General features: G+C 37.8%; 1 protein-coding gene across 2 annotated transcripts; it reads right to left on the bottom strand.

The window, feature by feature from the left end:
• Positions 1–691: 691 nt before the first annotated feature.
• Vwa5a (von Willebrand factor A domain containing 5A) lies at positions 692–24,889 on the bottom strand. Of its 2 annotated transcripts, XM_005378409.2 has the most exons (20): positions 24,769–24,889; positions 23,386–23,402; positions 22,468–22,525; positions 22,145–22,347; positions 21,671–21,893; positions 21,382–21,557; positions 20,984–21,098; positions 15,319–15,488; positions 15,013–15,101; positions 14,677–14,821; positions 14,190–14,269; positions 9,627–9,741; positions 8,732–8,896; positions 8,382–8,482; positions 7,851–8,092; positions 6,151–6,267; positions 5,936–6,064; positions 4,997–5,118; positions 2,242–2,368; positions 692–1,712 (listed from the first exon to the last, which is right to left on the bottom strand). In XM_005378409.2, exons 3-20 carry the CDS (start codon positions 22,508–22,510, stop codon positions 1,633–1,635), a joined length of 2,442 nt encoding a protein of 813 aa, XP_005378466.1. In that variant the 5' UTR covers positions 22,511–22,525; positions 23,386–23,402; positions 24,769–24,889; the 3' UTR covers positions 692–1,632. The 2 variants fall into 2 exon arrangements, with proteins under 2 accessions (XP_005378466.1, XP_005378465.1); XM_005378408.2 differs by lacking the exon at positions 23,386–23,402.
• Between the last annotated feature and the right edge of the window lie 1,756 nt (positions 24,890–26,645).

Raw genomic sequence — 26,645 nt, 5'->3', positions numbered from 1 at the left:
TATTGCAAGGTGTCATATTTTTGCAAGCAGTGAGTATTTTTATAAGTTTCATTGTTCTTAGGTCCAGGTTTCATGGTCTGATAGCATGTACATTGGGGCTATTTAGATGGCAAACTTAGATACAAGACAACTTCATGAAAATACCAAACCCTTCTCAAACTTTAATTTCCATACAAGCAACATGGAAAGTATTAAAGTGATGACTTCAGTACAGTTCTTGGTGTTGCCTGAAATTTTGTACTTCTAACAAACATCTAGGTGATGCTATAGCTCTATTCTACAGGTCACATTCACCTTAAACAAACACAGAAAACAGTTCAGGAAGATTAGACTTCATGGAATAAGTCACACAAGTTCTCTTAATGTCACCTTATACAACAGCTATCAGGAACTCTAACCTAGACTACATGGTATCTCAGTGAAAATTACTGAGCAACTTGTCAGAACTCTAGAACATTCAAGCTAAAAATAGTAAGAGTTCTATAGATAAGGATATTAAGCTCTTAAGGGGTTAAATCATTGTCTTATTATCAGATAACTAAGGTATGACCAGGATTCTAAAAGTGACCTGGTTTGCTAACTAGTGCCCTTCCCTTGCTTCACATAAAACAGTAAATCAGCCTATAAGATATGGGGACAGAAGAGAGTAAATAGCAGACACATCAAAAAAGTTGAGACAGAACAAAAAGGATAATTCAACTAATGCAAGTCCAATGATTTTATTTATGAAAGATAAGATACAAAAGGTAAATATAGAAATTATCATTTTAATATTGATACAATAGTTATTTCAAGGAACAGTTCTGCAATAGGGTCATTTCCACTAGGATAAGGCACATATATTCAGAAGCAATCATGGGGAGCTCCATTCTTCCTCACATGGTGAGCAATCCTGGTTCAGGTCTCAGCCATTGTTTGCCCTATTATTTCTTTTCTTATACTAGATCAGAGCCAGATGTAGTCCTCATGGGTTCAGGAAAGTCCAAGGTTTCCATAATGGATCTCTTACAGGTCAGCTGATGGGTAAGGAAAATCATCTGTCTTCAACAAGAATAACTCAAATCAAGTTGCTTAGGCAGCAGCAAGAAACGTATGAGGTATAGGCTAATAAAGTCTAAGCAGAAATAATCAACAACATTCCCAAGAGTGCCAATGCTCAGAATGGACATCTTGATTCTCTCTCCTTGTGATCTTGATGTTTATTGACCTTGATGCTGTTTTCAACTTTCAAATCTTCCTTCTAAGGATGGAGAACTTCAAAGCTTACCCATAACTGCATAGAGGTAGAGCTCAAAGGTAGAGGTTTTGCATGGGATGTATAAGGTCTTGGGCTCAGTTCTCAGTACCATATAAAAAGAAAATGGTGAGTGTACAAATGTAATATAGAGATTTCTCTAAGTTAGGCATTCTCTAACATCAATGCTGATCTCCTTAGACTGGAGTCTTTGTCATCTGCTTTTTAAATCATCACTATGGAAAACCTAGAAAGACTATTACTGAATATGAATGCTTTGAACTATAAAGAACACAGGTTTAGAAACTACTATCACTTTTATGAAGCCATGAATTGGGGAAAAGAAAAGGGAAGAAGGAAAGAGCCAAAAACAAGTACTTCTTTTTAAAGTGGTATTCTCAGAAGGTGAAGATAGCGGGATCCACAAAAGACTTCAGGAACTCATTAGCTGCTTTCACAATCTTGTATGTGGCAGAGCCTGTGATGACAGAAAACAGAAATCATGGAAGGGACAGCAAGTAATAAAGCTTTCTTCCCATTCTCCCTGATCACATCCCTGCCTCCTGCTTTATCTTTCCTTAATACACCCAGTTTTTCTCTTCTTCCTGCCCAGATTCTCCTTTAGTCTCCTCGGGCTCCAGAAAAAACAACAGTGAGATTATAAACACCCGAAGAGTAAGTGCTCCAAGCTCAGTGTCATACTTGGCTCAGCATGGAGTGAGTGAGGACAGTAGGTACCATTTCATGTCTTGCAATTCAGCAATTGACACTCTCCATCTATGTCCCCTTCCTTCTTTACTCAGTACTCCCTCTCCCCCATTAAAGATTTACCCCATCCTGACACAAAAAGACTAGCTGGAAGACCAGAAAAAATCTGAACCAGGATGTGGTGGGAATGGCTATGAGGACTCTCATGGTTACCCTTTGGAGGCCTCAGGGTGCAGCACCTGGGAAGATGTCCAGCTTCTTTAGAGGGAAGGGGAGGGATCCTGGGACTGTGCTCCTACCTGCATGGGTGCGAATCCAGGCTCTGGCCTTCCTTTCCAGAAGATCCCACTCACACTCCCGGTCCATTGCATTGGTATGCAGCCAGACAACAGCAAGGACTGTGGCCCAGACTGAGGAGTTCACAGGCTGTATGACAGACAGAGAAGTCCCTGAGACCTCCAACCTAGGCAGCAAGCCCCTCCAGTATACAAAGTGCTTCACACCCTCCTCACTTGCCACCCCCCGTACTACTTCTAGATGGAATTACCTGCTCCCTCTCTACCTCCTTCTACTACTTGCATAAAATAATTCCAGACCCTGAACCCAGAGTAATGATCCATTCTTTGTTAGGTAGAAAGAGCTGAATTGTTAAACCCCATGTAACCACCAGGACAGTGCTGGAAGCCCCTAAAATATTCCAAGCAAGAATTACCCACCTGTGGTAAGAGAAACACATATGTAATCACTTTCTTATTTTAATCTTTATCACCACAAAAAAGGACATGAAGAATAGTCACATTTTCAAAAGAGAAACGGAGTTCGTACAGAACTGAAATTATTTGTTCAAGTTAGCTGTCTAGCAAAGATGAAGGTGGGACTGAGCAGTAAACATTTTGATTCAATAGAAAATCTTAGCCATAGAGCAAAAATTTATTCTACATGAGTTTTCACCAACTGTTCCTTAAAGATTTGGTTTTTAGATTTGGTAAATCTAAGGAAATTTCTCTCTTATTTCATGGCCTTTAAATTATGGAAACAGCAGCTATCATTTTTCTCTGAGTAGTCTCATTTCAGACTAAAATTCTCTTATGTCAAAGAAGAACACCCATATATGTTTTAGACTAAAAACAAATATCACAGTGTTTTTTTTTAAAATACAGTGCATGACATGGCCATATCTGGAAGCAAATATATTTATGAAATTCTATGTCCACAGCCCAAGAACATAACAGTTTTTCAGAAAGTTCATTACTTCTACTAATGAGATTCAAATATTCTGATTCAAATTGGTTTGAATAGGAAAATATTCAACACATTGCCTATGAAACTTCTGATTTTCATATACAATCACTACTTAATGCTTGCTTCTCTTTTCTATTCATATAGTTGAGAAGTTTGAACCAAAGGCAGTATTTGATATTTTTTCCTACTCTATTTTTGTTGCAATTATTGTTTTTTCATGAAAAATTTTAACTAATTGTTCACAGGCCTTAGGGATCCTGATTCTCTTGTCTAATACTTAGATTCCCAGTTTTGCCATGTACAAATAAGAAAACTTTGGTCTACATTGTTATCAACATTTTTAATGAAAATATAAACTTCAAAAAATTTGAGCTCTGCTTTGTCAGTTTTTGTTAGTGCAAGTATTCATCATTTAAAAAATCAAGTCCCTTACTAAAATTCAGATACACGAACTCTGTTGTTCACCTCAATCTGCGGGCCTAGTTATCAAGCGAAAGAAGGAAATGTTAGTCCAATATGTCGGTAAATATGAGGTCAAACTTCACAATCCTTACGTTAACTTCCACGTATTTATCAATTATCCTTTTAGTTATTTGTTCTAGGACAGCATTTTTCAATAGAAAGACATTGCGAGACACGTATGGATTTTTTAAATTTTCTAGTAGCTGTATTTAAAAAGTAAAAATAAAGAGACCCAACTATTTTATTTATTTTACTTCATTGTATTTTATTTTATTTTTGGTGCTAGGGCTTCAACCCAAATCTTCTCACATGCTTACTATCTGCTCTATCAGCAAACTATTAATACTCCCTGCTATTAATATTTTATTTAATCCTATACACTAAAAATCATAATTTTAACATGTAATCCATACAAAATAACTACTGACAAGATGTCCTGCATTCCTTTCTTATAACCCTTTGGAATGAATGCCAGCATGGCCCACTGTAAAGCAATTTTTCTCCTCATTTACATCAGCCATGTATCAAAGTCTCCATGGATACTGGGAAACTATGGAATATTTGTGTTTTATTCAGTCATCTTCTACAGTTTCAAAATTCAGACTAATACTTGACCCTCACACTTTCAGCATCTGTCTCATATAACAATTTCTCAGAAAGCATTAGAAGATTTAGCAAGTTACCTTATGCTTCTGAATATGATCTACCCATATCATTGTATTTAAATATATTTGCAATAACTAAGTGGCTTGTATTATCACTTTGTCCATCCTGACTTCAGTTGATTTTTCTACCATCTACACCACCTCTTTTGGTACACAGAGAAGCAATCATGAAGAATTACTGGGAGCTCTGTAAACAGTCTTGGCATGTACTCCATCTCTGCCTGACTGACTCAGGAACATCATTAAATCACTCAGGTTATAATTTCTTCATATTCTACACAGCAGCATGAGTGGCACTGACCTTACTTAACTGAAGTAAAAAATTAATAAAATCATGAATGTCAACCACTTAGCACAGTGCCTCACACACAGAAGTATCTCAAAAAAGTTTAGTTTTACACCCAGATGACTGTCAGTGAATATAATTAAAATAGAAGAGCATTTTTGTTTTCTTTTTGTCATCTACCAACTAATATGAACTTCTACTACCTGGCCTGTTAATTCTTTGTTCTCTCTATGCTAACATAAGCATAAATCTTTCAATTTCTACTTGTTAAAAATTAACTTAGTCTATGTCTCTTCTATATTATCATTTTATAGGTGAGCCCCAACTCACCCAAATTGCCACGCCAAACTTCATCCCATCAAAAACATACATATACCTTCATTCTCCTTTAAATCTCACCTCGGCAGGGTGTGCAGCCTTTACGTCTTCCAGTTTCATACCTAGGACACTGGCCAGATGTTTATTCAGATCCCAGGAACCATTTGCATTTTGCAGGGAAATCAACTGCACAATACCATTTTCTTCGAGAGAAAAAAAAGAGAAAGAGATAAAAGATGGGAAGTTATGAAGCTTGTGGTCCATTAGCATACCTGAAATAGGTTACTGAATTTACAGACAGGCTGGAGCAAGAGTGCTACAGGAAAAACATGTCATCAGACAGCTTCCAGATCTAACTTCAAGCTCAATTTTCTGAAAGAATGACCAGTAGTACAGGGGCCCAAATAGGATGGCAGCACAGTTCTGCAGGGGCCAGTTCAGCCTGCAGATAAGCTATGCAGGAAGAGATGGATAAAGGACTTTGTGTCATTAGAGGTCACCCGTTGGGAGCAGCTGAAACTAGAAAGTAGCTACGCGTGCAGGACAAAGCCAGCCTGAGAACATAGGAGCTCCTCGAAGGATGTAAGAAGCCATTGTAGCTTGTTAACTGATTGCTGGGCAGAGGCTGATATTAATCAACCTCTCAAGAGTATAAAATAAACGCTGTACTGTTCTTGGGCAGTTCCCCTTCTCTGATCAGGAGAGAGGACCTCCCCCTGATCCCAGCATTTTTTCTCTTGTCTATATTTTCCTCATTTTCACTGCCATTCCTTCCTGGGGGTACAGCAAGAACCCATCAGATCCGTACAGACTCTAGTGGTATGGAAAGGTTAAGGGTCCTATATTGTATACTAATGTAGCGGGGCTAACTCTGACAAATATAAGGACTGGGCAAATCTTGTGTCTCCTGATACCTTTCAAAGAGATGACTCCCAAGGTACAAAAGTCTATAAGAAAGCACAGCACTGAACATTGTCCTTCAGTCCCTGTAGATAAATAATAAACTGAGGCTCATCTCACCTTTATAGTTATTTTGCAAACTGGTTTCATTGGTTGAAGAATGAGTGTCTTCCTTCTGAGGGATGGATACTAGGGGAAGTGCACATATGATCTTCTTGCCCAAGCTAAAACTTTGTGATACAACTCGAGCTATGTGTGACAGACAAAAATTGGTGAGAAAATATTCCTAGGAAGATGCTCAATCAGACTGAGGCCATTGTGATTTATAGACCCACCAGGAAGCTCACTATTCTTCCAATCTGACAATGTCCCACAGCAAAGCACCTCCCTAGTGGACTGAGGTAGAGGAGATTGTTCATTGGAACCAGAGGAGCGCCCGAGTGATGAATGATCTAAAAAACACCAACACAGATACTGAGACACCCTTCTCTCCACAGCAGTAGTTACTAAAGCCTGATAAATTGAGACATAGCTCCCCATCTATATTCGCTCTTCAGTCACCACCATTACTATATAATTCTTCTCTCCTAAGCCCACTTTCCACACACTTCCTCAATCTCTGAGCTCTCTCTCTCTCAACCTTCCATTACATCTTTTACAATCACTGACACATAATAAACATTTTTTTCTGAATCTAAGAGGCTCCTTCCAACTAAGTCTTAACTTAAAATGAATTTACTTTCTTCAAAAACTCTTTCTCCTGTATCCTCCTCGAAAAGGTATTGCTCAGTATCATGCACTCCACACCCAAGGTTGGGAGGTGAAGCTGATAACCTGTTCAACCCCAGACTATCACTCTCTGTCCCTTCCTTGGTTACCCTGCTCATGTCCTCACTCTTGTCAACCCCAAACTCTCTGACATTTCTAACTATTCACTGAAGGCCAGACCTTAGATTTCTACGCCATTACAGGATGTGCCATTACCTTGAGAGATTTTGGGCTGTCCCACCATCCTAATGCAAAGCTTCCTGATTTTCTCAAACTCAGTGACTTCAGAATTATTCTCCTTCAGCCACACTATCCTTATAAAGATAGCCTTGTTATGATGCATAATTATTTCACAAATAAAAATTTAATTTTAAAAATTTGACCTTTGAAATACAAAATCTATTTTTTCCTGTTTTGTCTAACTTTAAAACTTCCTGTTTTATCTAACAGAGATTCCTGTTTTATCTAACTTTTTTTACCACATCTGGACCATGTATAGCCTTAATCCTTCTAATTTTTTTTTCTACACATCAACTTTTTTCCATCTTTTCCTCTCCATTTAACTTAAATTTCAAATCCAAAACTTTACCACCTTCTGGCTAATGTCTTCAGTCCTATATTCTTAATTTGCTCTCATCATCCTAACTGAGTAAAACCCTAACTTTGAAATTAAATCAACATCCTATCTATTTCTTCCTTATGCCAAAGATACTGAGTATTGTAGAAATAAATGCAATAAACTATGATTTCTTTAGTAGTTTCTTTCCAGTAAAAAAGTTAAGATACTCAAACTCAGCTGGACCCTTGGCATTCCTTGACAACTGTTTGTTTCTCTCTGGACATTCTACTTTCCAAATATTCTAAGTGCTTCCTTCAAATCTTCCCCATTTTCCTCAAACACTGGCTTCTATTCCAAGCCTAGGCCCATTCCAGTCATCAACCATCTGTGTGATCATTCACCACACAGTGATAGAGAAAACAAGTCAACCTGAGTTAACCATTTGATTATTCAATGTGTATATATATATATATACACACACACATATATATATTCTGTATGTTTTAATATCTCCTTACCCCCTGACCACTTTATTTTAGATCTCTCTGTCAATGAAATGCACAAAAATTGAAGCATAACTAGATATTCTATGTGTAGGACACAAAAACAAAGCAAATTTAAAACTTTCCACAACCTTTTCATTTAAATAATATGCTCACATACTTAGGACCACTTCATCTATAGGTATTTGAATGGAATAAAACTCACAATGACCAATTCTTTTTGCTCTTGCATATAGAACAGGCCTTGGGATCTCCCTGTGAAACAGGGGCCCCTGGACTGGCCGGTTGAGCTCTTTGTTTATAGCAATAAAAGCTGTGAAGGAGCTCATGACTCCAGATTCCGTGCTGATGTTCAATATATCTTGTCTTTCTCTTGCTGGGGTCTCTCTAAAACCCAGATCTTTTGTCTGGATCAAGGACTTTGCAGCAAGACGATGTATGGTGAAGCTGGAAAAATAAATAAATAAGCACTCTGAGACTCAGCATAATACACCACAAAACAACTGCTTGGGGCTCTCAAAAGTTAGGGAAAGGAAAGGGAAGAAAATGTCAGAGAATGAGGAAAAACAAGACTTGAGGGACTTAGAAAGGAAAAACAATTTAAGGAAACAAATTCTGTCAGTCAAGAGAAGAATCCAAAAGAGAAAAATAAACAAACAAACAAAGATGGCAGAGGAAAGAAGGAAATGAAAGAGAAAAGGAAGGGAAAAGAAATGAAAACAAAATGATTGCTCACTTGGAGTCACATTTGGGTTGTAGAGAAAATGTCACTTTTTGTTCAATATTCTTGCCCTGGAGTGTGTACTTAAGGCACACTGCCCCTGTGGCTTCCTCTGTCTACAAATCAAAGAAAGGCAAACATGATGAAAAGGAGAGCTATCCAGCAAAGAGGTCAGAACGGGGGCAGCCCTCTAACTTCATACACTACAATTTCTGACTAGGAATCAGATAGCCCTGAAATAATAAGGAAGATGGAAGGTTGGCTCTATAATCTCTTGCTGAAATGCAAATCCACCTTCCAGCATTAATGAAATTGTCCCAGCAGTGGCTACACTAACTAGAGAACAAAGAAAAGTGGGGACTCACCGGTATCGTCCCTGTCAGTTGGGCATAGAAAATTAACCTCTGACCCCTAAAAATGACAGTCTGCTCTGGTGAAAGCATGTTAGCAGTCAGATCAGGAGGCAGATCCCAGCTCAGGGAGATGTCTTCCACCACAGACTGGAGAGACCACTTCAGGGTCCTAAGAACCTGATGGGTGAGAACAGAGTAGGCACTAACATATCAGACTGAAAATCATAGCTACTATTACCAGTAGCTGAGTAATCAATCATGTATGGACTGCTATGTGACATAATGTACATCATGCCTATTCTGTAATTGTGTACTGGAAAATGAGCATTATTTCTCCTGCTTTACAAAAGGAAAGCTAAAGCTGAGAGATTTAATGGCATAAATAAAAACAGAGAAAATGTCAGGAAAAGAGGATCCCTGGAGGAGGACATTCAGTAAGAGACCTAAAACTTACCAACAGAGAAAGAGTTCAGAAATATGATACAAGATGTGTTTTCTTGTTGTCTACTACTAAATAACAATTTGCCGTCCCATCCAATCTAATAGATATATCACACTTGTTTCTGCTCATTTACTTTTATCCTGTGTAACAAAGGTGGTGCTGAATAACAGACCTGGGAGCTCAGAAATGAAAGCCAAATTTCTCTGTCTTTCCTCTTAAATACAAAAGCCTTAACCTATTTCAGTATCTTTTCTCTGGGCTTCCAGCTCCTAGGGCCAGATATCATTCTCTAGGTACTGTAGTGGCCCTTTCCAAAAGTATATAAGAAAATGGGAAAGCCCTACTGCAGGCTAAGGATGTGGGAAATACATTCTGGAGTCAAGTTTTGCCCTTGAAACAGTATCTTAACCGTGTCTCATACATGGTCTGGATTATCCACCTGTGGACCTGGAGCTTGCACCTCACCTTGGACTGCATCCTGTCCTTGCCTGTGATAAACTCTGAAGTGCCCCCTGATACTCGAGCAATACTTTTTATTAAGCTGGTGGAAGCACCTTCTCCAATACCGAATGAAAAACATCTGTAATTGTAAAAAGATAGAGGTTAGAGACAGCCACTCAAAGTGAAATCATCAAATTAGCACAGAACAGGCAAAAATACATGATGAGATGGTTTGTGTTCTTGACCAAAGCATAATAGCTACTCTTTTTTTTGAGCACATTGTATATTTTGTTAACCATACAAAATGCCTGAAATTAATAATACAATTTAATTATCATGAATGTCCTACGAGATAGCCTTCAGTTTCGTTTTGCAGATAAGGAACTTTAGAATGAATTTCAGAAAGCTGTTGAAGATCACACCTCTAAAGAATAACAGAGATGGAACTGAAACGGTGGTCTCTCTGACTGCAAAATTTCCCCCAGCAAATCAAGGAAAGTACCAAAGCAATCATTAGTGTCTGCCTGACTCTGTATCTGTCCTGGCCTGGTCACTTCTGGGCAGGAAAAGTGTTCCTCCTGCCCTTCTAACTGGAAAGTTCTCACCTTGCTCTACTCCATTTACATTAAATAGCTTTTTAACTGTCAGGTGGTTTCCCAAACCACTGTGTATAAACAGAAAATGCATTAATGCTATTAATACATGTGTTTTAGGTTGCAGGTCAGAAACACTTTTCACTGTAAATTAATACATGGAAGTCTGGCGCACGTATCAGTCTCTCTTGATATGGGTTACTGTTAATCATCATCCTCAACTCTAGTGACACCCACATTGGATTAAACTAAACTAACCTATGTGGTGTTACTATACTCTTTTAAGGACAAGGACCACATTTCTAATTCTAATGCCTAATCAGAATCATTCTTCGCTTTAGAGCACAACCTACCAGCATTGTGATGCCATCAACTTTAAATTTCAAACATGATTTTTGAACTATAGCTTATGCTATAAAGTGCTTATGTAGTTTTAAAATGCTTTTCTGTTAGAAGCAAAATTGCAGAATTTTACTGATGGCTAACTTTAGGGCTAGAATCTCTCTAAAGTGCTTGAGGTAGATGATGATAAAAACAATACTAACACAGTTTCATTTAGTGCTAATTTTTTATCCAATACAATTCCTGATATTTTACTGAGTTTTCTTCTTATAACTCTCAAAATAAGTCCATAAGGTAACTAGCATTAACATGATCATCTTCAAACAAGAAAACTAAGGCTAGAGGGGGTTAGTTGATGGTTCCAAATATTTGACAAGCAGAAGAGCTATCCTTAAACATGAGAGTTCTTAATATATCATAATTTTGTAGGATGTAAATATAGAAACTAAAACATTTTATATTAGTTTTATTCCCCAGCAATACTAGGCAATTATCATAATCCAACAAAGAACTAGAAAATATAGACATGGTATTTTAAATATTTTTTGAAAATAGCAAGAAGAAAATATGAGATCAGACTTTGGAGAGAAGGGAAGCCAAGAGAAATGGGCCTGGTGTCTGGTGTACACTTATGTTTTGCAACAAGAATCAAGTACAAGTGGATTGTTGAAAATCTAAGGTGCTTCACAGAGGTAGAAGGGGAAAAGTAGTTTGGGTCTTTCAAAGGGAAATTTTCCCTAATCCTCATATGGTTTGATGCAACACTATAAAGCCTAGAGATCAAGATGAATTAGCTTGATTTTTATCCAATGCAATTCCTGATATTTTACTGAGTTTTCAGCACAAATGAGCTAGTCAGCACAATAACTGAAGTTCATTGGACCATAACTGACTATGATTGCCAGCTCGCAGTCTAGCAACCCATCAGAAATAAACAGTACGACCTCTCAGAGGAAAGATACCACTTTGACTCTGTAATGAGTCATATAAAATATCTGAAAACTAGGAAAAAGAATAGAGAATTTTCAAACATTAAGAAATTATGCAATATATTTGCAAGTAACATAGACATAGAAGGGAAATCATAATAATTAGAGAATATTTTCAAGTAGATGCCAATGAAAAAGCATACATCCAAATTTAGGATTTAGCTACAGATATAGTTCTAAAAGTATATTAGAAACGAAAAGTAAGTCTAAAGATCCACTACCTTACTACTACTAAGTCTAAAGAATACTACTATAGTATTCATATCAGGATGTTGGATAAAAACAGCCAATAAACAAAGGAACATTAAAATAAAGGAAATAAAATGGTAGGAGAAGGTGTTACTAAAATAAAAGACCATATACTATACAGGATGAACACAAAAAGGATGGTCCTTTAAAAATTATTAAAACTGGTAAAGTTCTAGGTTGAATAAAGAATTAGAAATGGCATAAATAACATCATAAGTAAAAAGGTGCTATCACTATAGATGCTTTGATATTAAATGATGTATGGCAATGTCATGAACAATTTAAAGCAAAAAATTTTGAAAATTTAGGTAAGATATCCAAACTCACATAAAAACAAAAATGTATAAAACATGAATAGCTCAAAAAGAAAAAACTTTGCCTGAGTTTTACAGGTCTAAAAAGCCTACTAGCAACTTGTTGTAAATATTTTAAAAAGAAAATCTTCCAGAATTTAGGAAAACATACAACTTTTTCAACTTATTTTATGACACAAATATAAAACATATCAAAACCTGACAAAATATAAGAATATGCATTCATTTCCACAAAATTAGGCTCAAAATCCTAAACAAGTATTAGCAATTGAATCAAAAAATATATGACAGAGATTAATATTTCACAACCAATCTGGATTTATTGAAGAAATGCAAAATTGGTTTAATATTTAACAACAATTATATTTTGCATAGTAAAATAATACAGAATAAAATCATACATTTATGAAATTCAGCAACTGCTCATAATTTAAACAAGAAAGAAAGAACAGAGGGAGCTCTCAAAGCGCAAGATCCCTTTGATGTTTACACAGAAAAAAAACCTGACCCACCTTACACAATGCACACAAATAAAATTTAAGTGTGCCCTATATCTAAATAGAAAAGAAAAAAATAACAAACCCTGAAAATAACAAAAGAAAATATCCTCATGAGGTTAGATGAGAAGATTTAAAATTAACAAGACACAATAAAAGTCCTGTTAATGATAAAGCAAAAGATTGATGAATTATGTTAAAACCAAAAGTAACTATTAATCAAAAGGTACTATTCTGAGAGTAAAGAAATGTAAGAACATATATTTGTAGACCATAGAGTAAAAAAAGTGCCTATATACAGACCATAAAATGAATTACAGATGAGTAGAAAAAGAATTTCAGTCAATAGAGAAAGTAATAAAAGTAGGAAGAGATTTGAAGTTACATGACAAAATAAGATGTCCAAATGACTAATAAATATGAAAAAGTGCATGAACTTGAGATACCAAGAAAATGTAAATTAACAGCATGGTGAGATACCACTTCACATATGCAAAATTGCTAAAAGTTAAAGACATAAATGATACCAAATTTTGGGGTAAGAAATGAAGCAACTATAAATCTTCAATAAAGTTGGTGTAAATTAAATTATATCAACTTAGAAAACTGTTAGCATGGCCCAGAATTCCAAAACTCTGTCTACTCAAAGAAACGTATATGAATACAGTTATCTATGCACAGCTATCTGGTGGTATCCTTCGGGGATTGTTTCTAAGAAGACACTGCATGGATATCATACATGCAGAACTCTCTTATAGAAAATAAAGTTGTATCTCAGATATCCTCTTATAAAATTTAAATCTTTTAAAGATGTATGATAGCTAACACAGGGAAAATGCTATGTAAGAATTGAATCTGTGGATCCAGAACCTAAAAGTACATATGGTCAACTATATAAATATGCATGAGAAAAATATATGCACAAAATTGTAAGAACGTTCACAGAAACATTATTTTTAACACTCAAACCAAAGCTCATCAACTACAGAATCAAGATAAGTGATAGTATTATAGCATAGTCTTTCCATTGAATATTATAAACAAAAGAAAATTATAGCTAAATACAAAAATATGTTTGCATCTCAACACACTGTTGAAAACAATAAAAAAACTGTATTCACAAAGAGAAATAAATACTGTATGATTCACTTGCTTTAATTTGAAATTAAGCACGAACAATCCATGGAATTATAAGTCCATAGAGCTGCTCTAAGTGTATTGTAATTGAAAGCAGGCCATGACAGGAAGAGGTCTGATAACATTCTAGTTCTCAACTTGTGTGTGAGCTGCACACGGGACACTTGCTATGACAATTTACCTGCGGGATATTTATGGTTTGTGTAGTTTTCTATGTTCCCCTTCATTAACTATGATTATAATAAATTTTTTTAAAAACTTGCTAAAGGACAGTGAGCTTGCTGTGTTATTGATGTTGTTTAGAAAAGTGCTTTTAACTACTGTAAAGAAAAATCAATTGTCAGCCAGTGTAAGTAAAATTCATCAATGTTTCTCTTCTCTGCAAACAAGGTCAACACTGGTACCAGACTTTGCATGATACGTGAAAGGTCCAATCAGCACAGGAGAAATCGTGTTCTGGTCATACCTGTGTTTTGTGCTGTTGAATTTAACTTCTTTAATTACACTGAATGTGTTAGTAACTTCTCCGTCTGTGAAGACAAAAAGCTGTACAGAGAAAGACATTCATCAGGCTTCTGTCAACTTCATTCTAAGTCACCAGAATTTGCCCTTGAAAACCCTGCTCTTTCATTACACGTGCTCTAATGCGTCTTCAAACAGGAGCCCTGATGTTCCAGGCCCCCTCACCATGTGCTCACGGGGATGCTCGGAACACTGGGAATTTTCAAGCCCCACACTAGATTCCTATGAGGCTGTTGTGGCCTCTACAAAAGCATTTCTGTTGTCCCTCACATGGAGTTAAGAGAAAAGAATACTTTTTGTCTTCTTTTCTCTTTCTTATATGACGCAATACTCTCAATCACACATGCCCCCACCATGAAGTTTAGGGTCAGAGATTCTTGAGTAGTTTCCACTTTCTTTGTCTGTTGGGCTGGCTCTGTTCCCATTTTTACCTGTAAGGGATGGCCTGGGATGGAGGATCCCCTGAAAATTTTCTGGAGTGGTGTCAAGATTTCAGTGCCCCCTAGGTCTGCACGAAGGACCTTAACTCTCTCCACTGCCTCCTCCATGGTTTGCTGAGTGTACTTCACACTCTCCCTGAGAGAAACAAACACACCCAGTTACAGGATGAAGGCAGCTCCACATTGTCCTTGCTGAGAAACCCCATGAAATAATAATCCTACCTGCGATCACCAGTTCCTGACTCGAGGCTCAGTAACACTTTCAACAACCTAGTCACCCCTGTGAAGTATATGTGTAGGCTCTCTATGGCCTTTTCTGAGACTTACGGAAAGAACGCCTCAAAGGAAGATCCAAATCCATAGATGTTGAAATAACAGTCCAGTGGCAAACTCTTCAACAGCAAGATCAGTGTCTCCTGAAGGGAGGAGAGAAGAGGGAGACACAGCAAACATCTCTCAGACTCCACCAATCTAACTCGAGTATGGGGCCCTCATCCATTTCATTCTACTTCTATTTTAAGACTATTTGCATGGTATTCATGCTAGATACCACTCAGCTGGACCACAGACCTACAGCTCCAAATGCATCCCCATTTCAGTATGTGACTGGAGAAAGGAAAAAGCTCATTTTACCTTGGCTGCCTCTATGCGCAGCTGAGACCTGTCCTGTTTACTCAAAGGAGTCTGCATGCTTCCCGAACGGTCCATGAGGAAGACAAATTCTCCACAGGCCATTGATGCCTCAACTTCTGGGATGTCTGGATAGAAACTCAGCATGACAGCTGGATCTCCCATCAAACTATCTACACAGAAAGAATAAGAAGGACCCTGTAAGATGATAAGAACTCAAGAGTTCTAAACTATCTAAGAATCATTTTTTTTTCTTCTTCTGTATTCCTAAGGGTTTCCTTTTTTCTTTTTTATTTTATTAGAAAAATTTTAAAGTCATAACAAATTTAATAAGAGAATAACAATAGTTAATACACTATGTATCATTATCTGCAAAGTAGTTACTCAGAGTACAAGACATAAACCAAAAAATTCTTACAAAAAAGAAACAAACAGATAATAACACAAAACTTACTTTTCAATGAACTAAGGTAAACTAGCGGTATAAGTATAACATATTAGCATATATGCTAAAATATTTTTGAAACAACAGAATATGTAATTTGAAGAAGTATTTGAACTACCCCCTACATCATATTTATCTCTCTTGTCTTTTGAGCTTTACATGTTTCTCATATAAAAGAAACCATGCAATATTTGAGCATATGTTTTTGTTTTATTTCACTTAAAATTATCTTCTCAAGTTGCATCCATTTACTTATAAAATCTCAGGTTTTTCTTTCTTTATGGTGGCAAAATACTCTGTTGTGTATGAATATCACATTTTTCTTATCCTTCATCTATTGATGTACATAGATGCTGTTTTCCAAGATTTGACTATTATAAATTGTGCTGCACAGACAGCTATTTTATCTTGGACAAAGGAGCTAAAAACATACACTGGAGGAGAGATGGCCTCTTTAATAGATGTTGCTGGGACAACTGGATATCTACATGCAGAATATTGTGTCAAGACTCATATATTTCACCATGTACGAGACTAAAATCAAAATGAATCAAGGATCTAAATGTTAAAAAGAAACATTTCATCTGCTGTAAAATAAAATAGGTACAACTCTTGAAGGCAGAGGCATAGGCAAGGTCTTTCTACAGAACCACAATGGCATAAGAAATAATACCAAAAATCAATAGATGGGATCGTATCAAATTAAAAAGCATCTGGGCAGTAAAGGAAACAACCAACAGAGTGAACAGACAATTTATAGAATGAGAAAAAAATTCAGCAAATATAGCACAGAGGATTAACATCAAGAATATATAAAGAACTCAAAAAAATTATACTTTCTAAAATGAAAGATCCCGTCAAAAAATGGGCAACTGAATAGACACTTTTCAGAGGTAAAAATGGCCAATAAGTACATAAATAATGCTCATCGTTGCTGGTCATGAGATAAATGCAATTTCACCTGAGAAAGAATGGCTATCATCAAAAAATCTAACAACAAATGATAGTGAGAATGTGGAGAAAAAAAGGAAATCCCCTACATTGTTAACACTAGTATGGAAATCAGTGTGAAGATCCCTCAGTGAACTAAAAATAGAAATTCCATTTTACCCACCTATTTTCCTAGGAATCTTCCCAAAGGAGTTAAATTCATCATATTATAGGGACAAATGAGTACCTATAGGAATCATTTTTTAGTGAGTTTAATAAGGAGCTAGGGAAACTCAAATCCAAAACCCCATTCAATTCTTATGCACTATCTGCTTTCAAAGGGTCTGAGGTGAATTATAAGCATATAACAGAGACAGAAGCAGAACAGATATGAAAGAAGAAAAAGATAGAAGTTAGCAGGCCCAAGCAATAATCTGAGTACTGCCAATAGATGCTAATTTCCTGGCAACTCAGTAAATAACTAAGATACACTAAATAAATATTTCCAGCGTTATCCACAAGCAAATCAAATCAACAGGAAGTTTATCACTGTTGATATCTTTAATTTACAACTTTGAAGAAAATGTTCGTGTGCATAATTTTTAGGCTGACAAACTGCAGGGACATTTATAGGCATTATACCTGTAACATAATTATATCTGCTTTGGATATGCACCCCTCACAGATCCTCCCTAGAAGAAAGGGAAGACCCGGGATTCCTGATGAATCCCAATACTTCATTCAAACAATGGGGTGAGGGAGCCTGTGGGAAACTACTCTTCCTGGATAAGTTGGCAAAGCCATACCTGTGATTGTATTTTTGTGGAGCAAATGAAAATTGACCCTGGAGTGGAGAAGCTAGTGCTGAGAAAGAAAGAAAATGAGAATGGTTGCAGTACATCAACTTTAATGCTGTGCTTCAGGGAATATAAGAGGATACAAGATCACACCTCATTACCCTCGGTTTAGAGAGTTATTTCTGGATAATAGGTTTAAATTCATAACAACCCTAGGATTCAGTAAGGCTACAGGATGGGGCTCAATTTCATCTCTTATCCATAAGATGCTACAACAGCCAAACAGTCTATTAAGTGGGCCTCACCCAGGAAATATATAATAGAATATTAGTGGGAAAATAACAGTTACAAACTCCAGACATCTGGATAAACAGTGAGAAAGTAGCATTTTAGATGGGTTAAATAAATTGAGAGATAGATCCTTAAAAAGGGTCTAGCATTGTAATGAGCAGTCAGAAAAGCTGCTGTGAGAATTATATGAATTAATGTATCTAAGGCACTTGGAAAAACACCATATACATGGTAAGAATTATTGTGCATCATCTACTACAACTTGTTAAATCTAAATCAAATTATCTTCACCTGCAAAACTCCCAGCTTCCTATTTTTTAAACAGTGTCGCTCAACCTTAATTCTTAATTCCTCTACTTGCTTGCCTGTCTCCTCCTCTGAAGAATCAATGTATCAAAACCCACAACATGACTGTTTTAAAGGTTAAGTGATACAATACACTTAATGATCTTAGCTGAGGAACCAACTTGGATTAAGCTCTTAATCATAGTTTTATAAAAGTTTTTCTACATTTCACTTTATACACTTATTTTATGAAATCATAAATTTAAAAAGTCATCACATTCTTAATGAAGTAGGTGATTCCTTTATAAAGTTAAAACATCATATTCTGTGCTTTTGTCACATAGTCATGTACTTCATGTCATACCAAGTGGCCACTAAAGATTCTCATTTCTCCTTTGCATGTGTGAGAACAGCTAGTGGCTGAGATGAAATGTATGACCTAGGCAACAGGACTGGAGGAGCTCTTCTGGAAGAGATTCTCTAGACTAATCCATGCTGCCCCTGCTGTTCACCCATGGTCTATAGAGCTGGTCATGGGGAACAGATGAACAGATCTTCTAGGAGCCAAGGACCTGCTTAGAGATAAAGAAGCTGAGATCTCAGTCCTTACCTATTGAGATTTAAGAGCACAACACTATATTTTAAGATAATCTTGTCTCACTGAAGGACACCTCGCTGATGGAGGATGTCATATGCATCCCAGAAGGAGCTCAGAAAATGCAAAGAAATCACAGGTGACAACTGAACAAAGCATGAACGTGGAGCTTCATGAAGGGCAGTAGGTTGCAGCAAATCCAGATGATACCAGGAGCCTTGTCAGCAATCTCAGCATAAGCAAGTGGATTAATTGAAAAATGGTTGAGCCAGGAAAGCTAACAGAGACCACTGGTCATGAGCTCAGCTGTGAAGCCACCTTGGCTAAACATGAGCAGGGAGTGCCTGGCCTGGTCTAGGGTGATGGTACGGCACATGTGCCTCAGCAGGCTCTTTGTATCATTGACAGCTTTGAAAGGTTTGCTATCCCTGTCCTAGGGAAACCAACTTCAGGGAACTGTCTTCACAGCAGCTGTAGTTACACAAGGGAGAGCCTAACCCCAGCATCTCACTAGGAATGGGGATTTTCCCAAGTATGCTTCCACTTCACAGATGTGGAAATGCTCCAGGAGTGGCGTGTCCCTCTATCATGGTTATGGTCCCTCCATCCAGTGCAGCGCACACCAGCAACAGACTGACATGGACTATACCAGCTCTGTTACAGGAAAAACTCATAATATATATCCTGGAATATTTACCAACTGAGAAACATTAAAAGTAAAAAAAAGATTAAACCCACTAAAAATCTTAACTTAGTTTTAGAAATTAAGAAACCAGGCAAGACAAAAGAGTTTTGGAGTTGGACAGTGTTGATTATTGCACAAGGTGAGTTACTTAAGCCCTTAAGTGTAGATCGCTGTACTTAAAATGGTTAAAATTTGTTACTTATATTTATTACAATAAGAAAGAAACACAGCTGAGACTACATGTAAATATGAAAAATCAATCAATAAAAGATTTTTATTCAATTATAAAAAACTAAGAAAGAAAATTTGTTTTCATCCAGATATAATTACTAGATACCTACTTTCTGTGTATTTACATTTTTTACCTAACTCATGGGCTGTTTTTAAGAGAAATCTGCATGAATTAGTTTCCTCTAACTTCCCATTCTTGGAAGCCTTTTTGCTGTTACTTCAGTCTTTTACTGTACATTACTTTAGTAACTGCATGATAGCTCATCAAGTTATTGATGCCATACTGAATGTAGTCACTCTAAGGCATCTTGATTGTTTATTAATATTTGATACTATTAAAATAGCACATCTCAGTGCATATTTTTACTTATATTTAGATTTATTTTCTTAGGGAATGTTTTGCAAACTGGAATTACTGAAATGAGTTTTTTTTTTTTTTTTTTTTTTTTTTGCTTTTTCTCCGGTACCGGGAACTGAACTCACGACCTTGCACTTGCCAGGCAGGCGCTTTGCCGCTGAGCTAAATCCCCAGCCCCTGAGTATTTATTTTGATATATATATATAACCACTTTGTTGTAAAGTGTGACATCAAATAATTCTGCTTCAAGCAGTCTGAGTGCCAAATCTGCCATATCTTCTAAATCATACAGCATTATCAGATTTGAAAATGTTTTATCTTGTGTCTTAGTTACTTTTCTCTCAACAAAATACCTGACACTCAAAGTTAAAGGAGAAAATGTTTATTTAGCTCACAGTTTTTAAAGGTTTCAGTCTCTAATTGGCTGGCTCCAAGGCAGGGTGGACGGCAGGCAGGCATTACAGAGGAGAAACACTGCATGGCAGGCAGAGAGTAGCAAAGCAACAAGAGGTGACCACAGCTCTTTCCATCCCTTCTATCTTATCCAGGCTACTTAGGGCGGATAGCACTCAAACCCTTAATCCTACTGCCCTTGAGCCTAGCATTGCTCCATGAGTCAATTCCAACATCACACACTCTACATCCAGCCACCTCCTAAAAAGCCCCAACTATGATTGCATGAGGCTTTGGGAAGACATCTAAACACAAGCTGTAACAGCTTGAAAGGTTAAAAAAAGTCACAGTTATATTTTGTTTGCTTTTCTGTAAAGACCAACCATTGTCACATGTTTATAACTGGCTGTGTTTTCTCTTGTAAAATATCTATTCATTTCCTTTGCCCAGTTATCTATTAATCTATGTAAATTTCCCTATAAGACATAACAACATGACATTAACCATTTTTGAGTGCTGTTGGGTAAGCTTTTTCAATATTTCACATTTATGTATTACTTGCTACTGAATGGGGGAAAGAAAAAGGAGAACAATTTGAAGATGAGTCCAAGGCAGAGTTATCTCCTAGGAAGTGACTGCACAGGGAGAAAGAAAATACCTGGTTTCTTTTCAGGCATCCCCGTCTCCACGGCAACTCTGGGGCTGTGCACTGCACTGTAGTAAATCAAAAGTTCCACGTCCTGATCAAACTTGTGTCCTTCAGCCAAGGCAACCTGATATGGGGACCACCAAAGGGGCCACTTTAGAAGCATTACTCTTTGATTTCTGGGGCTGAGGTCAGAATTGAGTGCTACAAGTTTCTTTCCAAAGTGAGCAGGATCATGACCAGGGGTGAGCATAGACTCTGGGCATTGAATGGGAATAAGAAGAGAACACAGTGCACTTCCCTCAGGGTTAATGTGAAAAGCAAGAAACAGATGGTAAAAATTGGATGAGGAGCACATTAAGACCCATAGAACAGGAGCACGGGCAGCAACAGCAATGTCTATTAATTACCTGAGCTGAAGTCTTATCATCTTCAAGGTACTCCATAGGGCTCAAGGGGCAGTTGGACTGGACCCTGTCGATTCCATGCTGAGAACTGATGCTGGTGACCATGTTGAGTGTGTAGGGCAGGTCCTCCAAAGGCATTATAGGTGTCTTCAGATTAACACAATTGTCCTCGGTCTGTCCTGCAAAAATTACACTAATTCTGTCTTCCTTGCCAATACGTTTCAACACATCTATAAACCTAAGGGAATTTCTCCAGTTATACCACCACCTGGTATTGAAAAGAGATACTCACCAGAGGGTTGGTACCTAGGATTCAGGATAGCTGGGAGCACATAGCGTAAGGCCCCGTCTGCTTCCAGAGGCAGCTCTTGCACATACCTCAGGGTGAGTGCAACCTTTGCCCCTGGCTGGAGGTTCCCCACATTGCAACAGAAGACATCCCTGGAGCACTTGTCCTCTTCCAGCAGATAGGCTTGGTAGCCCTGAGAGATGGCATCCTCATAGTCAGCATGGGCCTACAGAAAATACCAGGAGGAAGGAAAGGTAACATCAAATAAAAGGATGAATAGAAAACAGTTCTTTGGGGAAGGACTGTGATGGGCCTTGTCACACCCCCCACCACTGAATGCTTTAGGAACATAACAATTATAAAAGAGTGAAAGAAAGTCCATTCAATAACAGCATTTGTTGTACAGTTTCATTTATTAGAGATCCTAAAATGTGTGTACTAAGGAAAGAATAGAGATACAATATCTATCTCCAGTACCTTCATCTTGTCCTGTAATTCTGCCACTATTTTGTTCCCATCCACCAAGGCCTCAAAGGTATAGACAGCAGAATCTTCATCCATGGGGAACACAAAGAAAGCTTCCAAAGCGACATTTTCCTCATTCTCATAGTGTAAGGTTGCCGACACACCAGCTACAAACTCACGGATGGACACGGTCACAGAGATGTTCTTCAGTGCCACTGTAGAAAGATCAGGGTTCAAGAATTCAACAAGCTTTAGTAGAGTTCCCCCTGCAGGCCAGGAATTATGCTAGATACCAAAGATACAGTTGGCGAGTAAGAGTCAAGAATCAGGCTTACCTGGTTGATTCTGGCGAGTGAGCAGACCACCAGGACTCACCATGGTGATGTAGGATTTCTGTGGAAAGATACATATGCTATGATCAGAGTGGCAAGTGAGAATTTTCCATTCAAAGGCCAGTCCTTACCAATGCTTGTCTTTGACATTAGAATGCATTCAGAGGGTTAATGTTGGAGTTAGGAGGAATAAAAGTGGAGACAAAGGGACAAGGATTCTAATAGGATAGGTCTTAAAAGCCAGCCCCAAATAGGAAAGCTGCAAGATCCACAAGATATCCACTAACAAGAAATCTCTGAAATATGCTGTGCCTGCTTCCAACAACAATACCACTTTTTCAAAAGTGCGTCTGATACTCCACTCCTTAGGAATAATGCATAGGTGCCATAATTTCTGGAAACCTCAATATTCTATGGAAACAAAGAGGGAGGATTTCTATGTGTCTAGTTCTGATTTGCATGATTCTTTTACCCAAAGAGTCTACAGGTTGGTTTGATCCTATTGATGACCCTCAATGTCCGTGGAAGCTGCTCCAGGACAGTTCTGAACTAATCAGGTAGCCAGTTTGACTCTCCGTGTCCTGAGACCTGCAGTGCCATCTCTAGGACCAGTAAGGGAGCTTTTCATCCTGAGGAGCTCAAATGAAACTACATGGAGCACAGAGCAAGCTAAAGCATCATAACCCCCATGTGCTTGTCCACAGGCTTAAGGTGGAAGAATCACTGAGAACTCCACCCTTCCCAAGATCTACAGGTTGAAAAAAAATGCTGTCTTCTTTAAAGACAGCATCCCCTCCTAAAACAATCCCACCCTGAGTGATTCTGAAGCTTTTGGTAGGACTATTTCTAGGCTGTGTGTGCACAACCATATTTAAAATACACTTTAGGGCTGGGGCTGTAGCTCAGTGGTAAAGCACTTACCTTGGACACATAAAGCCCTGGATTCAATCCACAACATAGAGAAAAGAAAGAAAGAAAAAATGAGCAAACAAATACTTGCCCTTAATTCAAAGTAAAGTTCTTACTAATTATGCATCTATGATACCAGTGGTATTTCCCGTACACCAAGTTCTACTCTCACAAATGGACACTAACAAATTAGGCTCAAGTTTTGCATCTGCCATTTAGAGCAACTGTTTGAAAATTAAATGTGGCCAAATGCCTCACTTTTTGACAGTAACACAAAGAACCATGGCAGCTGAAGGGACAGAAGACTGTGCAGACAAAATGGGGTTCCAGGGAAACCATAAGCATGGGAAATTCTCTCAGGAAGAACAAGCCGGGAGTGGGGGGTTGAAAGATCTCTAATACCATCAGCCAGAAGTTCAGTGGGCTGGGGATTTAGCTCAGTGGCACAGCGTCTGCCTGGCAAGTGCAGGGTCGTGAGTTCAATTCCCTGGACCAGAAAACAAACAAACAAAACAAACAAACAAAAAACAAAACAAAACAAAACAAAAAAAAACCCCAGAAGTTTAAAGCCAGTAACTTGCACAGGAGTAGAACAGCTGTTGGATTGTGTCAGACAACCAAAGCTCTCAGGCTGCCTTGTACTTACCAAGGTGACTGAGAAACAACCTTATTTTCCAAAACAAATCCATCTAACCCCAGAACAAATCCCTCACTAAGAGAAATATCCTATGCTGCACTCTCTGCCCATCCCCTCCTCAGTACACAGTTGATTGGGTCAGAATTATTTCTGTTCTTCATGATGAAACTTCAGGAAGGAACCTAGTAACAGATAAGGTAGACTGTCTATGGCAACTGATCAAAGTCAAAGCCTGAACCTGAGTCCCAGGGAGGCTTCTCACTGGCTTCAGGTTCTCAGGGCTACTAAGCTAGAGCCACTGAGCTGCAAGTGGGAAGGAGAGAAGCAGTGTAGCACAGAGGGCCACACCCCTGCCCTCAGGTTCACTGGAGGAGGTGGAGGACCTAGGATCATTCCAAGGAGGAGATCTGGGGTACACAGTGCAGCCTGTGCAGAAACAGAGAGATTTAATCTTCAAATATTGAGTCCTAGATTTTTAGTGCACGCACATGTACAAAGGGGGCAGTGTAAAGCTCTTAAATTGCTATACAGAAGGAATTATGGGCTGCAATTGACTGGAGTAGAAGCTTAAAGCCATAGTTTCCAGGCACAAATATATAAAATCAATCACCTGAGAATGAAAGAGGAAGAAAAGTAGTTAGAAGAGGGGCCCTGAGATCCTTAGAAGATAATTAACTGGACCCTCCAACCCCCTCAAGTTCCTATCTACTGCCAAGCCTGTGGAAAGCAGGAGGATCACACAAGACTAAATTCCCCACCTGTTCTTAGAACAAGAACCAGCAGATCTGAGGCAAAGAAAACGGAGGCAGAGTGAGAGGCTGTCTGTCTTCAGGAGCAGGGGATGTCAGCAGCAGGATCACAGCACAGTGAGTCACTAAAAACAACTGCAACATAATTTCCTGGAAGTCCCGCCCCCTCCTAGGGACCAGTTGCAAAGTAGCAACTATATGACTAAGGGAGTGGTGGAAAAGTTTTAAACAAATAGTGCAACTTCTGCTTTTCTGTGGGCAGAAAAGTCCCCCGGGAAGAATGTTTACTTATTTCTTCTGTCAGGTCTGGGAAAGGAACAATTAGAGGACCATCAAAGGGAAGGGATTTGTTTTTCAAGTGAAAATGCTGCAACAGTAAAATCAACAGTAACAGCAAAAACTACTTATTTCTTTAACAGACCCCTCACACACACACACCCACACACACCCACTCCCCCATTCCCCGCCTACTGTGTGCTAGGCCCTGGTAATAAGACATGATGGGCATATTGACTCCTTGGCTTTAATTTAAGTCTTTTATCCATAGGTTAGAGCAACATACACTCTTTTGCTTTATTTTAAACGGAAAAAATGAGGAAAAAAACATCAAAAATGATATAGAATTTTGATACAAGATGCTAGGAAATCAACAATGGTTGTTATGTTGCATACTGTTACCTTCAAAGTACTTGTTCAGATTATCATATATAAGCACATAAAATTGGTCAAAAAACTAAGCATTAACTGTTCTTCTCAGTAAACCAATAGAAATTAGAGGTAGAATTATCTTAGCACATATATATATATATATATATATATATATATAATTTTTCTCTTCCTTCTTTCTTTCTCTTCTATTTTCCCTCATCCCAGCTATTCTTTCCTTTTGAGCAGTTTCTTTCCCCTTCACAGTATCTATTGTACCGTTCAGATTTTATTTACCCTTTCAGGTTCTTACACTAGGGAGACAATATGATGTTTACACATGCAGGTCTGATTTATTTCACTTATGAGTATGGTCTCAATTATTTTGATTTATACCAAGGATAGAATGGCTGAGTTTATCTTTTAAGGAACTGCCAAACTATATCCCACAATGGTTTCACCATCTCACCACCTATCAACATTTTGTCCTTGCCCATTTGTGTTGGACGGAAGCTAGGTGACCTTCCTAGAGTATTCGAGAAGACATCAGAGAAATGCTGGCTTTGACCCTCGCTGGAGAGTTCCTCATTAAGCACTAACCACCAGTACAGCAATTAAATCCAGAAAATAAAATTTTGTGTAAAATAGAGGAAGAGGATATATATTTCCCCCACCACCAGGGATGGCATATGTAGCAATAACTCTCCACCAACATCCATAGGGAATATGCCTACAGCTACACAAAAGTTAACCACATCTCCTGGGAAGGTCTTAGTTTCTTATCCTTGTGTGGGAATCAAGCTTTTAGATACTTATCCAGATCAGTTTATTGTATTTGGGATTATTAGTTAGAACATTTCTGTGATATAAATCTCCAAGATTCTGAGTAGGTAAGATCAATCTTACAAAGAGTCTGCAGAGATAACACTCTTTCCAAGATAACCCTTAGAATAGGCTTCTTTAGGAGGAGTCATAAATTAGAGGTGGTCATCAAAAATGTGTCCCTCATTTTGGTTAACATGTAGCCCAAACACTGAAATCTTAAGAGTTTAAATTCCTTAATCCAAATACATACTAATAACATAGCATTAGATTTTCTTTTGGCCAGCTGTGTAGAATATAGATCATTTATAACATTCATGTTTCTTTTTTTAACATTCATGTTGTACTTAGATTAGCAGTAGATGTCAAATAATTTTTAAAGTTAAAAGTAAAAACAAAACAAAACCAAAAAAAAAAAA

Source organism: Chinchilla lanigera, unplaced genomic scaffold, assembly GCF_000276665.1.
Source record: "Chinchilla lanigera isolate Chin_1 unplaced genomic scaffold, ChiLan1.0 scaffold00011, whole genome shotgun sequence".
Classification (NCBI taxonomy): Eukaryota; Metazoa; Chordata; class Mammalia; order Rodentia; family Chinchillidae; genus Chinchilla; species Chinchilla lanigera.
This window is presented reverse-complemented; position numbering and strand designations above follow the sequence as displayed.

What these genes read in the sequence shown, in the direction of transcription:
- Vwa5a (XM_005378409.2), bottom strand. Translation starts at nt 22,510, where the DNA reads ATGGTGAGTCCTGGTGGTCTGCTCACTCGCCAGAATCAACCAG. An exon ending in TGCGCATAGAGGCAGCCAAG is followed by an intron (nt 15,102 to 15,318) that starts GTAAAATGAGCT and finishes TCCTCCCTTCAG; the next exon opens with GAGACACTGATCTTGCTGTT. An exon ending in CAACCCAAATGTGACTCCAA is followed by an intron (nt 8,093 to 8,381) that starts GTGAGCAATCAT and finishes TTATTTTTCCAG; the next exon opens with CTTCACCATACATCGTCTTG.